Source organism: Crocuta crocuta, unplaced genomic scaffold (assembly GCF_008692635.1).
Source record: "Crocuta crocuta isolate KB4526 unplaced genomic scaffold, BGI_CrCroc_1.0 scaffold116, whole genome shotgun sequence".
Lineage (NCBI taxonomy): Eukaryota > Metazoa > Chordata > Mammalia > Carnivora > Hyaenidae > Crocuta > Crocuta crocuta.
The window spans coordinates 4,384,061-4,403,955 of record NW_027531562.1 but is presented as its reverse complement, the minus strand read 5'-3'; the positions used below and the strand labels follow the sequence as shown (position 1 = coordinate 4,403,955).

At 36.1% G+C, this 19,895-nt stretch overlaps 1 protein-coding gene across 1 annotated transcript in view; it reads right to left on the bottom strand.

The window, feature by feature from the left end:
* PRKD1 (protein kinase D1) overlaps positions 1 to 19,895 on the bottom strand; it is a 319,505-nt gene that overhangs the window by 44,898 nt on the left and 254,712 nt on the right. Inside the window, exons 5-12 of the mRNA XM_077772733.1 lie at positions 12,765 to 12,975; positions 12,503 to 12,580; positions 10,169 to 10,373; positions 8,628 to 8,751; positions 6,077 to 6,154; positions 4,517 to 4,796; positions 3,421 to 3,473; positions 1,263 to 1,335 (exon numbers count right to left, since the gene is read on the bottom strand). Of these exons, the coding sequence (XP_077628859.1) occupies positions 1,263 to 1,335; positions 3,421 to 3,473; positions 4,517 to 4,796; positions 6,077 to 6,154; positions 8,628 to 8,751; positions 10,169 to 10,373; positions 12,503 to 12,580; positions 12,765 to 12,975 (1,102 nt within the window). The remainder of the gene's footprint in view (positions 1 to 1,262; positions 1,336 to 3,420; positions 3,474 to 4,516; positions 4,797 to 6,076; positions 6,155 to 8,627; positions 8,752 to 10,168; positions 10,374 to 12,502; positions 12,581 to 12,764; positions 12,976 to 19,895) is intronic.

Sequence of the window (19,895 nt, the reverse complement as noted above, 5' to 3'; positions counted from 1 at the left end):
CAGCTTATTATGCAGTAACTAAGAGCACAATGGCTGCTGACTTATTGGTAGGTTTTCCATTAAAAAATCATTTGAGTATTTTTTAAGAATCGAAATTCTTTTTTTTTCTTTCTTTTTCTAAGTAAACTGCATGCCCAACGTGGGGCTCAAGCTCATGACCACAAGATCAAGAGTCACATGCTCTATGCCCTGAACCAGCCAAGCACCCCCAAAATTATTTTTTAGAACAGAATATAACAATCAGTTTTAACTGAAAAAGCACAATATTATACTATCATAAATAATATTGAGTGAGACACTTTAATTATTTCAGAGCACTCCCACTTCACAAAAAAGATGATTTTTAAACTAATTATATCCAGGAACTGGAAGTTATGATGGCATTTTACAGGGCTGATAAAATATTAGTATTAAATGTTTCTTAAGGCCTTGAAAAATATAACTGAACTAGCTAGAATCTAGAACAGCAGAGGTTAAAGTAATAAATTCACCAAATAGCTTGACAATAAGAAAAAGGTAGAAATTTAGTCTTTCATTTCAAAAATATTAAAAATGACAACTTTAATGAAATACATACTTGGTCAAGAATATTCAAATTAAAAGATTATTTTATGTAGTTACATGAATGGATTTCTCTAGAGTTCTGATCTAATATGCTAAAAGGAAATAGTACATAGTAATTAATTTATAAATTATAACTTCCATGCTTCTCAATGTTACTGTCTAAATAAACCAATATCTAACTAGTATTGTATAGAGAGTTTGTCAATATTTAAGGAAAAGAAGTTTTCTAGGAAAAATTTCTAGAAGAGTTTCTCTTACAAGACAAAGTAAGTGGGGCACCTGGGTGGCTCAGTCGATTAAGCCTGCGACTTCGGTCCAGATCATGATCTCATGGCTGGTGGGTTCGAGCCCTGCGTCGGGCTCTGTGCTGGCAGCTCAGAGCCTGGAGCTTGCTTTTGATTCTGTGTCTCCTTCCCTCTCTGACCCTCCCCTGCTCATGCTCTTTCTCTCTCTCTCTCTCTTCTCTCTCAGAAATAAATAAAACATTACAAAAAAATTTTTTTAAAAAGACAAAGTATCCATTTTTCCCAATAAGTGACTATCTCAAGAAATTCTGGAAAAGGTGAAACACAGAGATAGCTATACATACAACCATATACACATAGGTGTTGTCTTTCATATTTTTCTTGGAGATACTGCTATTCTACATACAGTATCTAAGACTCTAAGTTAATAAAAATATTAGTGAACCAACCTACCTCCATAAACAATTCCAAATTGTCCAGAACCCAGTACTTCATCAGGAAAAATCTGATATACTGTGCTGATGTCCTATAGGCACAAGTCCAATGAAAAACAAACATGAAGTAGAATAAAACATTAATCCTGATAAGTTATATAATTCTATTGTATGTATACAAATACTATTAAATATTTTAACATAAACAATGAGATTATGAGTGCTAGATGAAATCTGTGGCATCACTACAGTATTCAAAGCATGCTCTTCAATGTATTTAATAGTGTAATGTTTTTGAAAACTATTTGGCTCTTAAGCAGCAGAGGTTTTTATCATGTTCAGTCAAATATGTTTTAGCAGAGAAAAGACTTAAAACTATACTATGCTACCTACTGTAAGCATTCAAAACAGGGACTTGCTTGCTGGGATGGTTATTGAGAAATTTCAGGTTAAGTAATCATGGTCTAAATCACATGTCTGTGTAAGTCCTGATTCCAATCACTTTACTCTCTATGGCTTGGATAGTGAGGATGCGTCTTTATCAATCATTCACATGCAGATGAATCCAAACTGAAAGGGCTGAATCATTGAGCTGGAGACACCACAGAAGGAGGACAATCCACTGTGGAATTCTCATCTGTGAGGTAACTAAACTCTTCTATTTTTACCACTTCTAGAGATCACATGATCCAAATGTCTAGTCTTTTTGAAAAAATATTTGCTAAATAGAGCATTGTGTTTTAATCTATGTCTTACAGTCTCTGATTTGATGACCACACTCATGAAAACACAAACAGTACTTTTCACTTAATGTATTCCTGTTCTATCATTCTGAATTTTCTGCATATCCTCCATTGTTGTACTTTTTGTCTTTTTAGAGGAAGAGCCCTTTGACATCAAATCCTATTCTCTTCATATCCTATCCACTCTTATCTTCTCCTTTGTGCTCCGCCCTCCAAAACAATCATGAGTTGTCTCTATCCTGTTATCCCTTCAGAGTATCCATGAGGTGGGTTCAAAGCTGTCTGGAGATAAGAATTAACAAATTAATACTACTCCAGTATTTCAAGTCCAAGCCACTCCATCTTCTTCAGATGGCTCAACGGCCCACCCCAAATTTTCAATGGACAACAGTGGCTGACCAGAGTGGAATGACCAGACGGGTGTCTAGAATTTTCCAAGAGGTTTACAGATTAACCTTTATTTCCTAAAGTATTCTCTGGCTGAGCAAGAACAAGAGGAATCTGCAAGTGTTTAGAAGTGTTTTCAAGACTGACAGCGTAAGAATACTATGGAATTTTCCTAATTCTCTGTAGTTCGACTTTAGTTTTCAGTTTACTTCATGCCTCTTTAGCAAAGGTTGGAAAGCTATAACTTGTGATGAATAGAGTTTCACACAGTTTATTCTTTCAAAGCTAAACTCAGTTCAGTGTAAGTAAGGCAGTAAACATTTTGCTTTTGGTCATAAGTACATCAGGCAAAATAGAGCAAAAGGTCTTGAGTCATAGGATGGGATGGGAAAGGCTTGATTACATTTTGACTGCCTAACATGACATGTACAAATCACAAAGCAAAATAACAAAGTGTAATAAATTATCTCATAATATGTCTATAATTTTCAAAAACTGAGTTGAAAGGATAGAGTTAAGTGGGGCAGCTGACTAGGGTGTTAGAATATGGACTATACACTCTGATTAATGGAGTTTTCTGAGGTCTCCTTGCTATGTACAAGTGAGGCTAAAAGCATTTCCAATGCCTTGTCCTATGACAGTGGTCCTAGGAGGCAATCAAGGAAGGAGAATAAGGGCATTTTTAAGCTACTCATGCAACTCAAAGAATTTATTTTGTTTGGTATCATATTATATCAACTATTAAAATTCAAATACCAAGGAGGGCAAATGCGGGAAAAATCAGTCACTACATTAAAATTGTTCATCTGAGATGAATAATAGGTATTCAGCCCTCCACACCATAGGAGATAGAAGACCACTTAAACAAAAATCCACATAATGTAGCATTTCTAAAATGTTATAGAAGAAAAATATCCAAATAGACCCTATTTTATTTTCTAGAAAATACTGTAACATTAAAATGTTAGAGAAATAAAAATGTACTTTAAGATTCTTACTTCTCAATAATCACACTACCAAGTTTTACATTAGTAGGTACATACTCACCACATTTTCTTGAATCTGGCAGTTTGATACCGAAATACTCACAGAAATCTCTCCTGGAAATACATGTTAAAAAATACACAAAGGAAGTGAGTGAAGTAACAGCAAAACAAACAGATACATGCTTACTAATCAAGCTGCAGGGCTGTTTTTAAATCATGGCAATTAAATGCTTCTAGGAAAATGTTCATTATAATATTTCTTTCCTTTTACAATTACAGATTTACTCTGTACTTGGCTTTGAAAAAGAATATTTTGTCAGCTTAGGCTCTAGAGTCATGAAGCCCTGGGTTAAATGCTGGCTGCGTCTTCACAGCTCTGGTAAAGCTGAGACAACTTGATCTCTCTAGGGCCTGACTGCCTCACCTGCAAAACAGGCAAATCATTAACGTCCATCTGTTCGAGTTGTTTCAGGCACCATAATAGAGACCTCCTGTAAAACGCTTAGCCATAAAATAAACATATATAATCTATTTCAATGTACACTGGTGTAGACAGCAATTGGAAAGCTGTGATAGATCGGCAGATAACATACTGTGATATGAAAAACAGGCTTTTTTTCATAGGCTTCATTATTAATAGCCGTTATGAAATTTAAAATTACATATTTTTACATAGATATTCCTCTAAAATATCTTTTTAAAAATTCATCCTCAACACTTGATCATGGTTGCATTTTGGTAAAATCTGTCTCATTCTACTAATGAGCAGAGATTTCTTCCTGGGATACAATTTTCAAGAACTTCCAAGTACTCTGCACACCCAGTATCCTACACAGAGTAGGACAGTTTTGAAGAAACATGTTAACTCAGATTTGCGAACGGCAACACTGGGATTCCAGATCAAACTCAAGCTGACTAGATTACTCCTTTTATGACCAATAGCTCTAGGCTTCTGCTATTGCCCAATAAATATATAGGGTGTACATGAACTTGTTCAAATTTTCACATAAAATAAAAAAAACACAATACAATAGGATCATTTAATGAAATATCTTAACAGGTTGTGTTTAGAGGCCCCGGGTTTGCCAATAAACTAGGTCGTCCCCAAGGAAGCTGTCTTCATCTGTCCTACAGACACAGAACTAGAGCAGACTCACTGTGCGAGTTGGATCCGGAACCGACAGTCGAGCCCTTGGGTATGACAGGCATGAGGGCATGCTGGATGGCCATCTCCCACATCCTGGCCACATCTGCGCCAACGCCACTGGTGACGACACTGCTGTTTGGTGGTGGGCTGGAAGGATTGACCACATTTTCCCCCACGTAATACACCACGTTTGCTGTAGTGATCTCAAAACAATGAGGATTGGCCCCATTAGGAATTAAAGCTGAAGGTTTTGCTGGTTCCAGAGATAAAATTTCTGATAAGGGGATTTCCTGTGGAAGAAAGAGCGTAGTAACTGCAGTTTATCAAAAGTATGTAAACTTTCCAATAAAATTCATGCTAGGCACATGTAGCAAATGACATTACAAATAGTCATTGTTCATATAAGATAGTTTTATGAAACACAGAATACTATTAAGTGAAACTCAAAACTACCTTTACTAGGAGAAAGTTTACCATCTCCTCTTGCCAGAAAAATTCAAGTGACCTTTTTACTATGTTCATGTGGCAAGAAAATGTATGAATACGAATAATGATTTTGAGCCTGCATCAAGATCTAAGAATATAAGACATTGATATTTATAACTGTGAGAAAGAATCACAACACTTTTGAAATGCATTTGGATATGCATGGCTGTTTTTAAGTTTTAACTATCCTTTAAGGCACTGAAATGAATGATATAATTTGATTCCATAGATATGAATATAGTAATATTGCCAAATGAACAATTTTAGTGAGGAAGGCCATAGGGATTGATTTTAAAAGCAGCTGCTTTTCGGACAATTTTGACATTAAAAAATTAATCACCACATTGTCTTCCCAGAAGAATGGAGTGACTAAGGAATAATAACTTCTAAAATAAATTTTTAATTTAAAACTTAATGAGGTTTCCTTTTTCTGTGAGAGCTGTGGACAGTGGACCTGGAGAGTCACATCAACTATGGCTGAGCCCGCATAAAGTTTGAAGGAGGAAGTATATACTGTTTTCACTATGAACTTCATGTGGAAGCACATTTTACTGGGTGATACATTGTGTGACATCCGTATTATGTCATGTAGGGAGACAAAATGAAAACTGCTGCCAAATGCTTCTCTAGAGGAAAGTGCTCTTTATGAGTATCGGCAACGCATGAAGATATCACACAATGTTTCTTAACCCTCCTGGCAATGGACTGCAAGGCTATCTATGAAAAAAAAATGCCGGATATAGAGGATTTCAAGAATTTTCATGTAGCTTATGTGCTAGACCTTGAACTTTCTAGTTAAAATACAAATATCTAATATACTCAATAAAGCTTCCTTTTCCCCACCACCATCCCATGGGGCCAGAAGCACTCCACAGGGAAATTTGAAATTCATAGGTGACTAACTTGGGGATCACAATCTGATTTCCCCAAAATTTACCACCAACCAAAAAAAAAAAAAAATCTATTGGAGCAAGCACAAAATAGTCATGTTTGCTAGACGTAGTACGTATTCCTGATACCCTACATTCCCATGAGAAAACAAGAAGAGGCAGAAGACTCCAATCAAGGAAAGAGTCACCCTTACCTTGTAGTACCTACTTCCTGTGTCATTTTGAAAGAGGGTAATACATTTGCTATCCAATCTCCAATAGTGTCGTTTCCGCTGAAACAGAAGTAAGATTTGAGATCTTTAAAATTTTTTAAAATACTTAAAGATTAAAAAAAATACCAAAGATTGATAAAAACCTAAACATTTTCTCAATGGGGACATAAAGTCTGATGGTGGAAAATTCATGGGCTATGGACCAGGAAGACTCACACTTAATTTTAGATTCTAGAAGATGACTATTCAGCAACTGTGTGGTATGTTTCTACATCTATATCAGAAAGTTAGGAGTAATAAAGGAGATAATGTATTAACACCTAGAGCAGTCTGACACTTAGTGCATGTATAGTAAATAATTATATTTTAAAATTTATTTGACTGCTTACAGAGTTAGAGATGGATTTATAGTTTGTAATGAAATAAAAAGGGTTAGATATAAGAGCTATAATAAGAGATAATAAGAGATGTAATATTTATATATACTCATTATTTCAGAACCTAAGGAATGTCATGCTAATCCAGTCAAATATTTAGCTTCCATCGGAAATGGAAGAATTGTGGATATTACAGAAGAACTAAAGAATATTTTGGTAGATGTCAAGTCTGATTCCATGACATTGACTTAACTAAGTCAGGGAATGCATCAAACTCCACCTTCTCTAAACATCAAAACAGATCTAAACTTCTATGATTTGGTGATTAGGTTCTTGGTCAATCTAGGTATATGTCCTACGATTTGTGTGTGTGTGTGTGTGTGCGTGTGTGTGTGTGTGTGTGTATTCATCTTTTTAGACCAAAAAGCCCTATCAGTGTTCTTGGTGTCATCCATAATTAATCTCAGACCAGTCAAATATACTAGATATCGTTAAAATACTGTATACCATGTCTAGGAAGAGCTAGAAGATGACATTCACTTGGATCCCACAATAAGTCACAGAAATTTCTCTTCAGAAAAGAAGACTGATATTATAGATAGTGTAATTAGGTTATGGTTGTCTATTTATTAAAAGAAATGATGGAAAGCCTGTAGATAGGAGGTGGGGAACACTACCAGTAACTGAGAAAGATGCTTATTACCAAATGTCATTTAGTTCAACAAAACACACATGCACAATCTCATTTGCCACCTATTAGGAAAGCCTGGAGTAGCAAACACCTCAGACTACATTTGAAAAATTAAAATGTGCTGTCCTTTACTTTTCCAGAGAAGACATCCAGATGGCCAATAGACACATGAAACGGTGCTCAATGTCACTCATCATTAGGGAAATGCAAATCAAAGTTACACTGAGATATCACCTCACCCCAGTCAGAGTGGCTGAAATGAACAAATCAGGAAACTATAGATGCTGGCGAGGATGTGGAGAAACAGAAACCCTCTTGCACTGTTGTTGCGAATGCAAACTCATGCAGCCACTCTAGAAAACAGTGTGGTGGTTCCTCAAAAAAATTAAAAATAGACCTACCCTATAACCCAGCAATAGCACTGCTAGGAATTTACCCAAGGAGTAAACACAAGAGTGCTGATGCATAGGGGCACATGTGCCCTGATGTTTACATTAGCACTTTCAACAACAGCCAAATTATGGAAAGAGCCTAAATGTCCATCAACTGATGAATGAATAAAGAAGATGTGGTTTATATATACAATGGAATACTACTTGGCAATGAGAAAGAATAAAATCATGCCATTTGCAGCAATGTGGATGGAACTGGAGGCTGTTATGCTAAGTGAAATAAGTCAGTCAGAGAAAGACAGGTATCATGTTTTCACTCATATATGGATCTTGAAACACCTAACAGAAGACCATGGGGGGTGAAAAACAGTTACAAACAGAGAGGGAGGGAGGCAAGCCATAAGAGACTTAACTACAGAGAACAAACTGAGGGTTGATGCGGGGTGGGGGAAGGGTAAAGTGGGTGATAGGCATGGAGGAGGGCACTTGTTGAGATGAGCACTGGGTGTTGTATGGAAGCCAATTTGACAATAAATTATTTTAAAATAAAATAAAATAAAATATGTTGTCCTTTATCTAATAAAGTATAGGATCACTGTATTCCCGGATAGGCCAGTTGTTAAATGAACACTTAACTAAGGATTTAAAAAGTATATAAGAGTTATCATAGTTTTTTCTCTCCCTAAACTGCAGTGGGTTTTTTGTTTGTTTTTTGATTTTTTTTCAAATTCTGAATCTCAGGGGAGAATTGAAAAAGCACGTATTGTTGTTTTCATGACTGCAATAAAATGACAGGTATTCATTCAAGTAGTTTGGAGATCATCTCAAGTAATAGAGGTCAACGATTTTGTTTCCCTGAGGCTGCTGCCCATACCTTTTTTCAGCTCAGTTGGGGCCTCAACTATATCTGACACCCAGAGACTGGTCATGTTGTTCTACCTGATCCTATGCCATGCTGGGGCAGAGAGAGGGTTGCTCCAGGGAACTCCCATCACACAGTCTTGACAAGGCATTAGCAATTCTTCAAATCAAAGCTAGCAAGCCAAGGGCGCATTGCTGGCTGTGGGTCTTACCAGTGCGTCCTTGCTGGTGTAGTGGACCATCCAGCCTTCTTTCATCACTGTGCTGCTTTTCCTCTTCGTGTGCTTGACAGACTGCACGACTCTCATAAGCGGGATATTGTTGCTTGTTGATGGACTTGAAAAGTCAAAATATTTTGGGAGAGAAATGTTTTTAGATACAGATCTTTTCCTGCATTATTTCAGCTACTGCAGAAATAGTCAAAAAACATTCACAATCTTATTTTTGGGGAAATGTACTGTCAGAATATCATGGTTCAGAATCTGCATTACTCTGAGTGATAAGCATTTTACATGTACACTTTAAAAATCTTGAGGCAGGATAATCATGCAGGTTGAACTGCATGGTGTTCAGTTTTCAGGTAAACATTAGATTACTTTCTTAGGGTACTGAGGTCATAGTACTCAGAATCACACATAAAAGCTTATCTGCTTACTTATTACATATTACAGGCAAAATATTAATTTTGTATAGTATCATTTAACATGAATTTCACTCTGGATAATTTCATAAAAAGTAGAATCTGCTATTTAAACTGTCTTTTAAATAATTATTGTTCATGAATTATGCGGATCCTTCACTGCATTCTTTGCCTTTCCTGTCTGTCTCTTCCTGTCTTCTTCCCTACACCCTATGCGTATATGCAACCACCTTTCCCAATATTCCTCCAATTTTGATACTACAGAAATAAATGTATACTTTCAAAAGACAGGTCATAAGACTGATATTTTTCCAGTATTTAAAAAATATTTCTTATGTCATTCATGGAAAAAATCCAATTATTTTATTGCTCTCCTCTTATGAGCAATTCCAGACTGTCCATAAATATGGCATTTATAAAAGGGACACAACATTCTGAATACACTTTATAATATAAATCAGAAGTTGAGAAACTTCTCCTGTAAAGGACCAGGCATAAACATTTTTAAGTTCTACAGAATATTTAACTCTGCCATTGTAGTGCAAAAGCAGCCATCGACAATATGAATGGTCATCCCTATGTTTCAATAAAACTTTATTACAAAACAGGCAGCAGATTGATTGACCACAGTGTGCTGATCCCTGGTATCAAAAATGGGGACCATCTAATAATCAAGAAGTAGAGATGATTAAATCCCAAATGTAAAATGTTACATACTTCTGAAATAACATCAAAGACAGTAGACCTATGTGACATTTGTATCAGGGGTCAGCTCTAAGGTAGATGGTGTCTGCTGAGGTTGGCCCCTGATCTTTCACACAGTGAGCAATGAACAAACACTAATTTAGTAGTAAACTTGTGGATGGCAAATATGAATATCTCTCACATGCAAAAGAAAAGGGATCACAGAAAGAGGCAATGCTAGGTAGAGGATGCAAAATACACTGCTCCTAGGCAACTGACCCCCTCACTCCACCAGCTTTCCTCTATAGTTCAGAGTGCATTCATTTGCAAATCAAGCACTTACTTTAAATTTTTTTCAATAGACTAAAATATCAAAGTGCCCTAAAAAGTAAATCACCCTGTTGGACTGAGGCGGAGTACAGCCCTTACCTGATGGTTCTGTTGGACTCCTCTGGGTCTGGGTCTGGGTCCTGCATTTCCCCACTCTCATTCTGGCACTCTGCCATCACCACCTCGGCGTCTTGAACCATTGCCTCTTCCATGTCATCCATGAGCCCACTGTTCCTTTCACTGTCATTGTCATCACTCCCCTCTTCCATGACCACATCAGACTCTGCCCCAGGGCTAAGCAAATCTGAAAAATTGTTTTGCACTCATGAAGATAATCCTGAAATCCTAGAGTTGGGGTTACGAGAGTTAGGCAATCCTATGACATTCAATTGGAAGCCCTAAAAAATATTGATTTCAAGAATTTATCTTCTCTTTCCCTTTTTATTTCATAAGCGTCTGAACTTATCAGAGGATGAACAGATAATTTTACATGCAGATGTTTCTTTTTTGTGCCCCTAAGCCTGAAAACATCAAAAGTCATGGAGAGGCTTGGCAGGAAGCCAAGGATGGGATGGATAGAAGCAAAGTTCTAGGAAACAAAGTGATACCAGGAAAAGTGGAGAGGAAACTGATCTATTTCAGTAGCACAGCCCTTCTGGGAAAAAGAGATACATGGGAAGATGAGGGAAACTTTCACATGCAAGACTTGGGGTCATTGATTCTTGCTATTCTAGTAACTTTTAAAGTCATGGATTTCAATATATTAAATTGGTCATATAAGCAGTAGCTTTTAAATACTTAAGATATTTGATATTTGAAGTAATACTGAATCCTGTAATTATGCAGTTGGTGATAATGCAATAAATTGTAATGACAGCTGACATGGATTTGAACTGCATGGGTCCATTTATACATGGATTTTTTTTTATCAATACAGTACTATAAATGTATTTTTCTTCCTTACAATTTTCTTAATAACATTTTCTCTTGCTTACTTTATTGTAAGAATATAGTATTAATACATATAAGTACATAATATGTGTTGATCAACTATGTTATCTTTAATAGGCTTACAGTAGGCTATTAGTTAAGTGTTTGTGGAGTCAAAAGTTATAGTCACATTTTTGACTACATGCAGGGGGGTCAGTTCAAGGGTCAACTGTACTTACTAATGCAGAATACTTATTTTAAACTTGGAAAATAGACTGATCAGGGGAACTGTCTTCGCCTTCCAAGCTTCAAAAATTCACATTTTACTAGATTTTTCTGACTGTATGGGAAAATGCAATTTCAAAGTAATCCACAATATCAAAAACTTCACTGTTTCCCCTTGGTTCCAGTTACCAAGCACATACTGACATTTCCTGGGCCTGAACAAAGTGAATTCTACATGCCACAGAAAGTCGGAAGATTGCCAAGCTCTCCATTTTGGCAGCTAATTCATAAATCTCCAAGGCAGAAACTAGTACAGGAATGCTTTTGAGTGACTTTCCCTCTTCTTCTAGATATATATTTCTTCTAGAGAAGAAAATCCTAGAGCAAAGATAACCATTTATTCTTGAGAGTTTTAGCAACAAAACTGTTCAATTTGTTCTCTGGTCTTCTGTCACCATTTTATTTTTCCTCCAGAGGAATCACAAAACTGATATTAGACTGAAGGTATAAAGCAATCCACTATCTACAGGAAAAGTAAGGCTGCAGTACTAAGTCAAATACTATGCTAAGACTGTGTTAGAAATACTGCTTGGGGAGAAAATGTAAGCTGTTCCTATAGGACATGGTATTTTTCTTAAGGTGTCCTTTCAAAGTTAATTTACACCATTAGGGTTTCCCCAAATGAATAGTCCCAAATATAAAACACAATATATATTTTCAATCGGCTGAATTAAAGTTCTTTGTATTGTTATTAAAGATTCAAATTAACAAGCACACATATAATAGAATTAACTGAGTGGAGGCAGGGATGATTATTTCCTGATGGGTCAGTCTCTGATTCTTCCCTCCCTTGACAGGGAAGAAAATTTAATTTCCATCTCATTGCTTGGAATGAAAAGGACAGAGAAAAAGAAACTGGGAGCTATAACTTGCAGCCATTCCAACATTTTCCACATTTCTAAACAAACTAGGACTAGAGTATTAAAAAGAGAGCTGAGCAAGAAACTGGACATCCAAGTTTTCAGTACTAGTTGTACACTGCATAAAAATCAAGCAAAGCTCTTGGGGTTTTTGTTTGTTTTTGTTTGTTTGTTTTTTCATCAAAGCTCAATGATGAGTGCTTTTCTACAGTAAAACAGAACAAACTGAGCCCATAATTTACTTTGGGCTGGGTCGGTCACAAGCATCTGCATAGAAAAAAGAAATCCAGCTAAGTCATCACAGACACACTCCTGAATGGGAAAGAAGCACAGATGTGACTGCTGACCTTTTACCTACCTCCATTAATGGTCACTTCACCGAGGCAGTTGTTTGGTACTTTTGACGCACAACGTTTGTGACAGTTGAATCTGCAGTCTGGTCATAATGATTTTAAAAGGAAAGAAAAACCAAGAATTCATCAGAAAGAAAAGTTGTAAATTAAAAAGAAAAACAAACAAACAAAAAAACCAACAGGGACTTTAAATGGTTGAGGATTAATTTCCAGATCCAGATCAAAATTTGGCTGGTGACAAATATTTGGTGGCAAGATCATCCTTACCTTTGCATTGCAGGCCCTGCCTAAAAAGCCCCTTGAGAAGCTTCTTGCAGTACTGGCACACTGTGGGCCTGGTGTAGGAGTGGATGACGAATGTGTGTGGCACTTTCACTTTAGACATCAAAATCTTGTCGAGCTGAATTGGTCGTCCAATGTATGACTGGGAATTCGACCTCTTTTCTCGACCAATAAATGACTCTGATGGTGACTTTTGCTATATGTTTGAAATACAATAAAGGATAATAAGATGTAAGAGATGACTTGATATATACATAATTTTTTTTAAGTAGGCTTCATGCTCAGTACAGAGCCCAGCGTGGAGCCCAATGCAGCGCTCAAACTCAGGACTCTGATATCAAGACCTGAGCTAAAATTAAGAATCACACACTTAATCAACTGAGCCACATAGGTGCCCCTAAAAGTATATATGTTTTTAATTGCATTTTGCTTTACTTTTTAGTGGTTTAATCCATATGGAAATGACAGTAATAAAACTGTGTTTCTGTTATTTAATATAATTTCTACCTCCTTTATTTCTCTCATTTGACTTACTTTATTTTTATAAGTCTGAAAAGAAGAGGACTAGAGATAGAAATATTTGAACCTGATTTCTAGGAGTTTCAAAATATTTTTGGCTTTTAAAAAGTAATGTAATTAGTTATAATGCACAAGTACAAAGTTGAAAGCAAATAAAAAATGGTCCTTACTCCCACTGCACATGCTATTTCCTGGACATTTTCTAAAGTATTACATGTCATGGTTAAAAAAAGGCAAGCAGTTCAGGAAGATAGAAAACAACAAGTAAATCCCACCTGTCTGCCCTACATAGTACATTACCTGGAAAGTGCTTACAGTTCCTTTGGATTCCCTCAAAGAAAAAATATATATGGCTTTATATTATTCCTCAACAATATAAAAGTGAAGAGTTAAAATTATACTATCATTTTTACAATTGAAAAACAAATCAACTAGTGGACTACAAAAGCCACACAAATATGGGTGTTTGTTTATAATTAGATCTCTGTAGACTCCTGTCTCTCATTTTAAAATTATTTAATCAGCCCAGTTCATAGAGTTTAAAAAAAAATAATAAATGAATTAAAATTAACTGTGTTTTCTATGATTTTTGGACAATATCATATAGCTCTTGATATCACAGAAATGTACTTGGGAATCATGAGAATAAATGTATTTTGGAATCATCAGAATAAAGGAGGAACTGACTTACTTTTTAGTAGTTATTATACTTATACATCTCATTTATTAAGCTCCTACCCTTAGTAATCATTGTGTGAGGAACTTCACAAGACAGGCCTTATTACTGAAAGTTCAGCCAACTAAGCTCATAAAGTTGAAATATATTTTTTTGGGTCAAATACTAATCAGAGCCAAAACATGAACCTATCTTTGTTTGCCTCCAGAGCCCTTATATTATCACCTTACTCACTCAGTGCCTGCTTTGGAATGATTACTGACAAGTTGAGAAAGAAATCCTTTTTATATACAAGTCCACCCATTTCAATGACTATCGGCACCAATAGGTAACACTGTTCATTACCAAATGGGGAAATTTTGATTTGGCTATTCACTAGCTATAATAAAAAGAAATTTGAGATTAAATTTGTCATAGGGATATTATGTCTACAGTTACATTTATAATTACAATCCCATAAAAGATAATTGTAAAAGATAATTACTTTGGAAAGCTTCAGCTCCTGCAGAGAAGTCTAGGGAGCTTATAAAGATAGGCCACAGCTTTGCCAAACCAGAATCACGAATACGAATATACTGAATAAATATCTTCAATGGAACTGAAAAATAATTAAGTCCACAGGGTTAGGTCCCAGTTTTATGTGTCCTTCTTGAGTAACTGTAGCCAACAGGCCAGTTTTAAGCACAGACTAACATGAAAACTGATATTTTTCCATAGCTGGAAAGTTTCAACACTAAGAATAAAAGCTGACCTGATGTCACACTTTCTTAGCAGACTTAAAATGTTCTCAGACTTGGAAAATCCTATGAAAAGTTGACCAAATCACTCTTTAGCTATTTTCCTTAATTTTAAGGCACTTAATTCTAGGCTGTATTCACAGAGTCAGTTTCACAAAGGACTATTTACTATACCATGATGCAAATCCACTTAGAAGAGCAAGAGGTGATCTGATAAATTGAATGTTTTCTTGTTATCCAACATGGTAACATTCACTTAAACACGGCCTTAAACTAGAAGTCATTTATTTTATTACCTTCAAGGTAGGATTAAATAAGGATTTTTTTTAATGTTATATGAGTTTACAGAATAAAAGTTAGCTGTCACTGTGGCCCACAGACTGTATTACACACACATTTAGGCAATGGTGAGATTCACACAGCCACATGCATCCTTGGCACAGAATAACATCCCACAAATTCTATAAATTATAGTGTCAGAAATTAAGACTTTAATAGCACTTAAGATTTAAATGCAGTATGCGGTTTTAATAGGATTAATAAAGAATGCCCTCTTGCTCTTCACGACATTTTAAAATTAAAATCAGTTGGGATCATGACCAGAAATATGTATCATTACCTTTTCTTATAGTTTCAAATACATTAATTTCAATGTGGCCCCATTTCTAAACTAAAAAGTAAAGCTTTAAAATCCTGAGATGGGTTGCATGCATGGTGACTTCGGTGGGAAATGATTTACTGCTAGAAGGAGTTTATGTTGTTTAATTTTACTAGACAACAAACACTCTGGGAAAGGGAGAATGGGAAAGCCTTCAGAAGTTTTGTTTGTAGAATTATATTCTGTGTTTCAGAAGTGTACACATGAACATACACACACACACACACACACACACACACACACACGTGCATGCACTTTTCCCTACAAGGACAGAAATCTCAGCAAAGACAAAAAAGGAAGATGGGGTCACTATTTGATAACTTTGTAAATGCTCATGAGATACTTATCTCTTCTTCAACCAAAATGCAAAACAAGGCCTTCATTGATATATAAAAGTTGTAAAACAAAGAGAAAAAAAAAAGCCTATGAAATAAACCATGCCCTGTAATACACATTTATCATAGTTCATGTGAATGTTTAAGAATGAACATTTCTGTAATCTTGTTAATCATTCCTTTGAAACTATTTCTAATGATGCGAACACAAACCAAACACTCCTAAGTATTTTCAGAACAGTGATACATTCGTCATTAGTAATTAATATTCAGTTACTAGTTTTAGCCAAAAAATATGTAATTTCAATTATTAGGTGAAGTTTTATTTGAAGCTATGTACACCAGAAAGGCATAATTACAGTGTTTTGTTTGTTGCATCAAGTTACAGAGTAGGGAATTTAGAGATTGGTAATGTTAAAGAAAACAGATGCTTAACAAAATCTCACTGATATAAAGCCAACCAACTTGATCTTTACAGTAACTTCAACATGAAATTAGATTTCGTGGTAAGTCAAAGTCAGGGGTAATGTTGACTTAAACAACCAGACTTTTGTGCATGTGACATGTTACCATTTAAAATAAAGAGAAATAGTATTGTTTTACTTCTTCCTTAACTTCATTTTACTTTTTTACTTATTTGTATAATTGTAATGTGCACAGTCCTTTAGCATTTTAAATAAGATCTTTCTTTAAAGTTAACTCCAGTAAAGAGAAAATTCTTCCTTACCCATCAACACTAGTGAAGATTTTACTAGGTTAACTAAATGGTGTTTAAATTGATTTCCACTTTTACTTGCTGTTCCAGTTTGGCACCATGTAGTTGTTGAACCTGAGCAACCTGCTGAATTTTTTTTTTATGGGAGAAGGGAGGAAAGGTAAAATGCTCTGGAAAGAGCACAGCTACATTTTGTTTCATTCGGTTTCACTATTATGTTCAGAGCAAAAACTGGCTCAAAACTCACAGAACAGATCTCAAATTCCCGTGTCTATTAATTATGGCAAGCACATGCATGAGGGTGTACTTCTAAAAATTTACATTTCCACGTTAGCTCTTGGTATTATGACCTGTTCTTTTCCGGACTGGAGGAGTTTAGATCAAGTTACAGGTGGGAAATGTTTGTGAGAACCCCGACATGAGTGCCAAGTATGGTATTGGGGTGCGTGTATGTAAATGACTTGACTTGGCAAATTATACATGATACAAAGTACAAACAATTCATTTCTGTTCTCAGTGATATATCACATCATGGACAGGAAAGAATAGGAAAGTAGAAAAATGACGAAAGCTGAGTTTTAGTCAGGTTAGAGATTACATAAGGATTACAAAGATTAATTTTTTAAGTTTTGATAAGTGTCTATAGTATTCTTATGCTAACTGTATTCATTTGAAATTACAGCCAAAGTAACCTATATGCATTGAACACCTACTGACATGGATAAAATACCCTGCTTTTCTAGAGACTGAATTTGTTCTTTAACCTGGTATGCTAAATTAATGACTCAGCAAGTTTGGAACCTTCCCAGGAAATGATTGCTTAGATTACATTATGGAAACTCCAACTGCCAGCACATCTTTAACATTAAACAGGACTCTGAAACCATTTCCCAACAAGGTATATTCCACTTTGCGGTTCAAAATGAGCTCCCTTCATTGGTAAAGCTGAAAATCAGAGGGTGGGAAAGTTGCCTTTCCTTGTGGTGTGCTTATTGCCATTTATGTAAAAATCAAACATAAGATTTTAGAAGATAAAAGTCACTTTACAAAATGCATGGTTCAGGGGTGCCTGGGTGGCTCAGTCGGTTAAGCATCCGACTTCAGCTCAGGTCATGATCTCACAGTTCATGGGTTCGAGCCCCGCATCAGGCTCTGGGCTGACAGCTAGCTCAGAGCCTGCAGCCTGCTTCAGAATCTGTGTCTCCCTCTCTCTCTGACCCTCCCCTGCTCTTGCTGTCTCTCTCACTCTCAAAAATAAGTAAAATAATAAAACAAATGCATGGTTCAAGGGAAAACCTCTGCTGTTTTAAAATATTTATACTTATTAACTAAAATTCACTTCATAGCCTCATATTAGGAATAGATTTGGGGTGACATTAAACCCCCCTTGAGTTAAAGAGAAACAGAAGAGAACACTTTAGCATACACATTGACATCTTTTTCAGACTTGGCTCAATCATTGGACGATAAGCTCCTAAGAGAATGACAGTGACATAATCATATTTGTCCTCTGTTAATGGAAGAAATGCCGGGTACATGCTAAACAATAAATTTTGCTTGAACTACACAGAACTAATATTTTCAAGAAGTAACTGCATGGAGATAATGGATGTAACATTTCAGTGGAGATATTCAAAATACAGACTATTATATAAGCCTCTTTTTAAATGTAGTATTACATGGGTTGTGACTCTGACATATCTGCTCTACAGGATTTCAATTTTAAGAGAGTACATTTGACTAAAGAATGCTTTTCACTGCAATTGCTCTCTGTTCCTCTCTGCTGCTTGGCATATCCAACAGGAATACAAAACCCGTCAGTACTCTTCTGCTCTGGAAAGAGAGGGACAGTAAGTTCCATTACTTGTAGGTGAAGAGCAATGGGTAGCCCTTCAGTATGAGGGATGCAATGGAGAATGATGGAGAATATAAGAAATTGGAGAAGACAGGTTCAGAATAAAAGGGATGTCCACTCGTCGTAGACTCCTAATAGCCACCATGGGAGTTTGTGAGCCCAATGTTGGCAGACCTCTTAGTTTTTCAAAATGAGCAGAAAATCTAGTTGTTTTATGAAATACTCTATTTCCAAATGTTGGTAACTCTGAAAAAAATCTGAAACATTGTGCCAGTCAACTTATTTGAGGAATAAATCTGGCCCATGGGGATCCTGAGACCTTTACACAAGACTATGACATAAAACACCTTCTTTAACCGTTATATGTGCCAAACTCATTTCATAGCACTTTGCATGCATTAATTCATTTAAACTCCATGGCCACTAGTGTTATGGTCCCCATTTCACAAATAGGTAAACAGAATCAAAGGGAGGTTACATCATTTGCCCCTGATCACACAGTCTGCCAGTAGCAGAACTATGAATGCAGGTAGTCTCCCTCAAGGTGATAAATAATGACTCCTCTCTCCTTAGTCCCTCCCAGTTCTCACATTCCCTGGTTTTATGCTAATAGAAAGATAGGAAGTATTTTCTTCCCTTCACTTAAGTAATGATAGTACAGTTCTTGGGGGAAAAGTGAGAATAATTAAGTAATAACATGTTCTACATGCCAAATGCAATGTGAAAATATTGTGAATCCCTTAACCTTGACCTACAGAAGAGACTTTGAACTAGCTTGTCTGCGCTCAGAGGATAGCATCTGAGTCATACATGTTTTCTACCACAAAATGACTAACTGAAGAAACAGCCTCTATTGTATAAGCATCACTCTGCTGTCTGCCTACTTTACCATTCAGGTGGTGTTCTACTTAAAAGACACAGCACAACTGTGTGAAAACAGATCCAACCAAACATTAATCCTTTATTTCAGAAGTTTTAACATCTAGTATTTTGGACTATCATTCAAAGCACTGTGCAGAATAGGATCTTAAGATAGTTATCTATTACTGCCATCAAGATTGATCTATTTAATTTAGCAAGTGTTTCCCGGGACAAATCATACCAAAAAGCCCAATTCAGATGCTGCCAGACATAGAAAGGCCAGTAAGTACGTCTCTGTGCCTAGTAACTTTAAATCCAACAGAATTCTGGACACAGCATAACTGTTACTATGGACTATCACAATATGTGCTCTTCCTGTCTTCGGTATACTTGGTTCTGCCTTATTCTTTGGATTTCAGTTCATGTGTCACCTTCTCCAAGAGGCTTCCAGACCATCTAACTTACTGCTCACTCCCCATTCACACTTTGTTACTCTCTGGCACACAATGCTGTCTCCTCCAGGGCCATTACTGCAGCCTAATATGGTCTTATTTACCTGTTTGATTATTGGATTTTTACGGTCTCTTTCCACAGAATGTAAGTGCCATGAGGAGAGAATCTTGATGGCTTTGTTCAACACTGGTGTCACCAATTTCGGGAATACTTTCTCACACAGAGTAAGTGCCCATGTATATGAAGGTTTGAAGAAAAAAAAAACCCATGGTAGAGGCAAAGGTGGTCATTCAAAAAACACCCATGT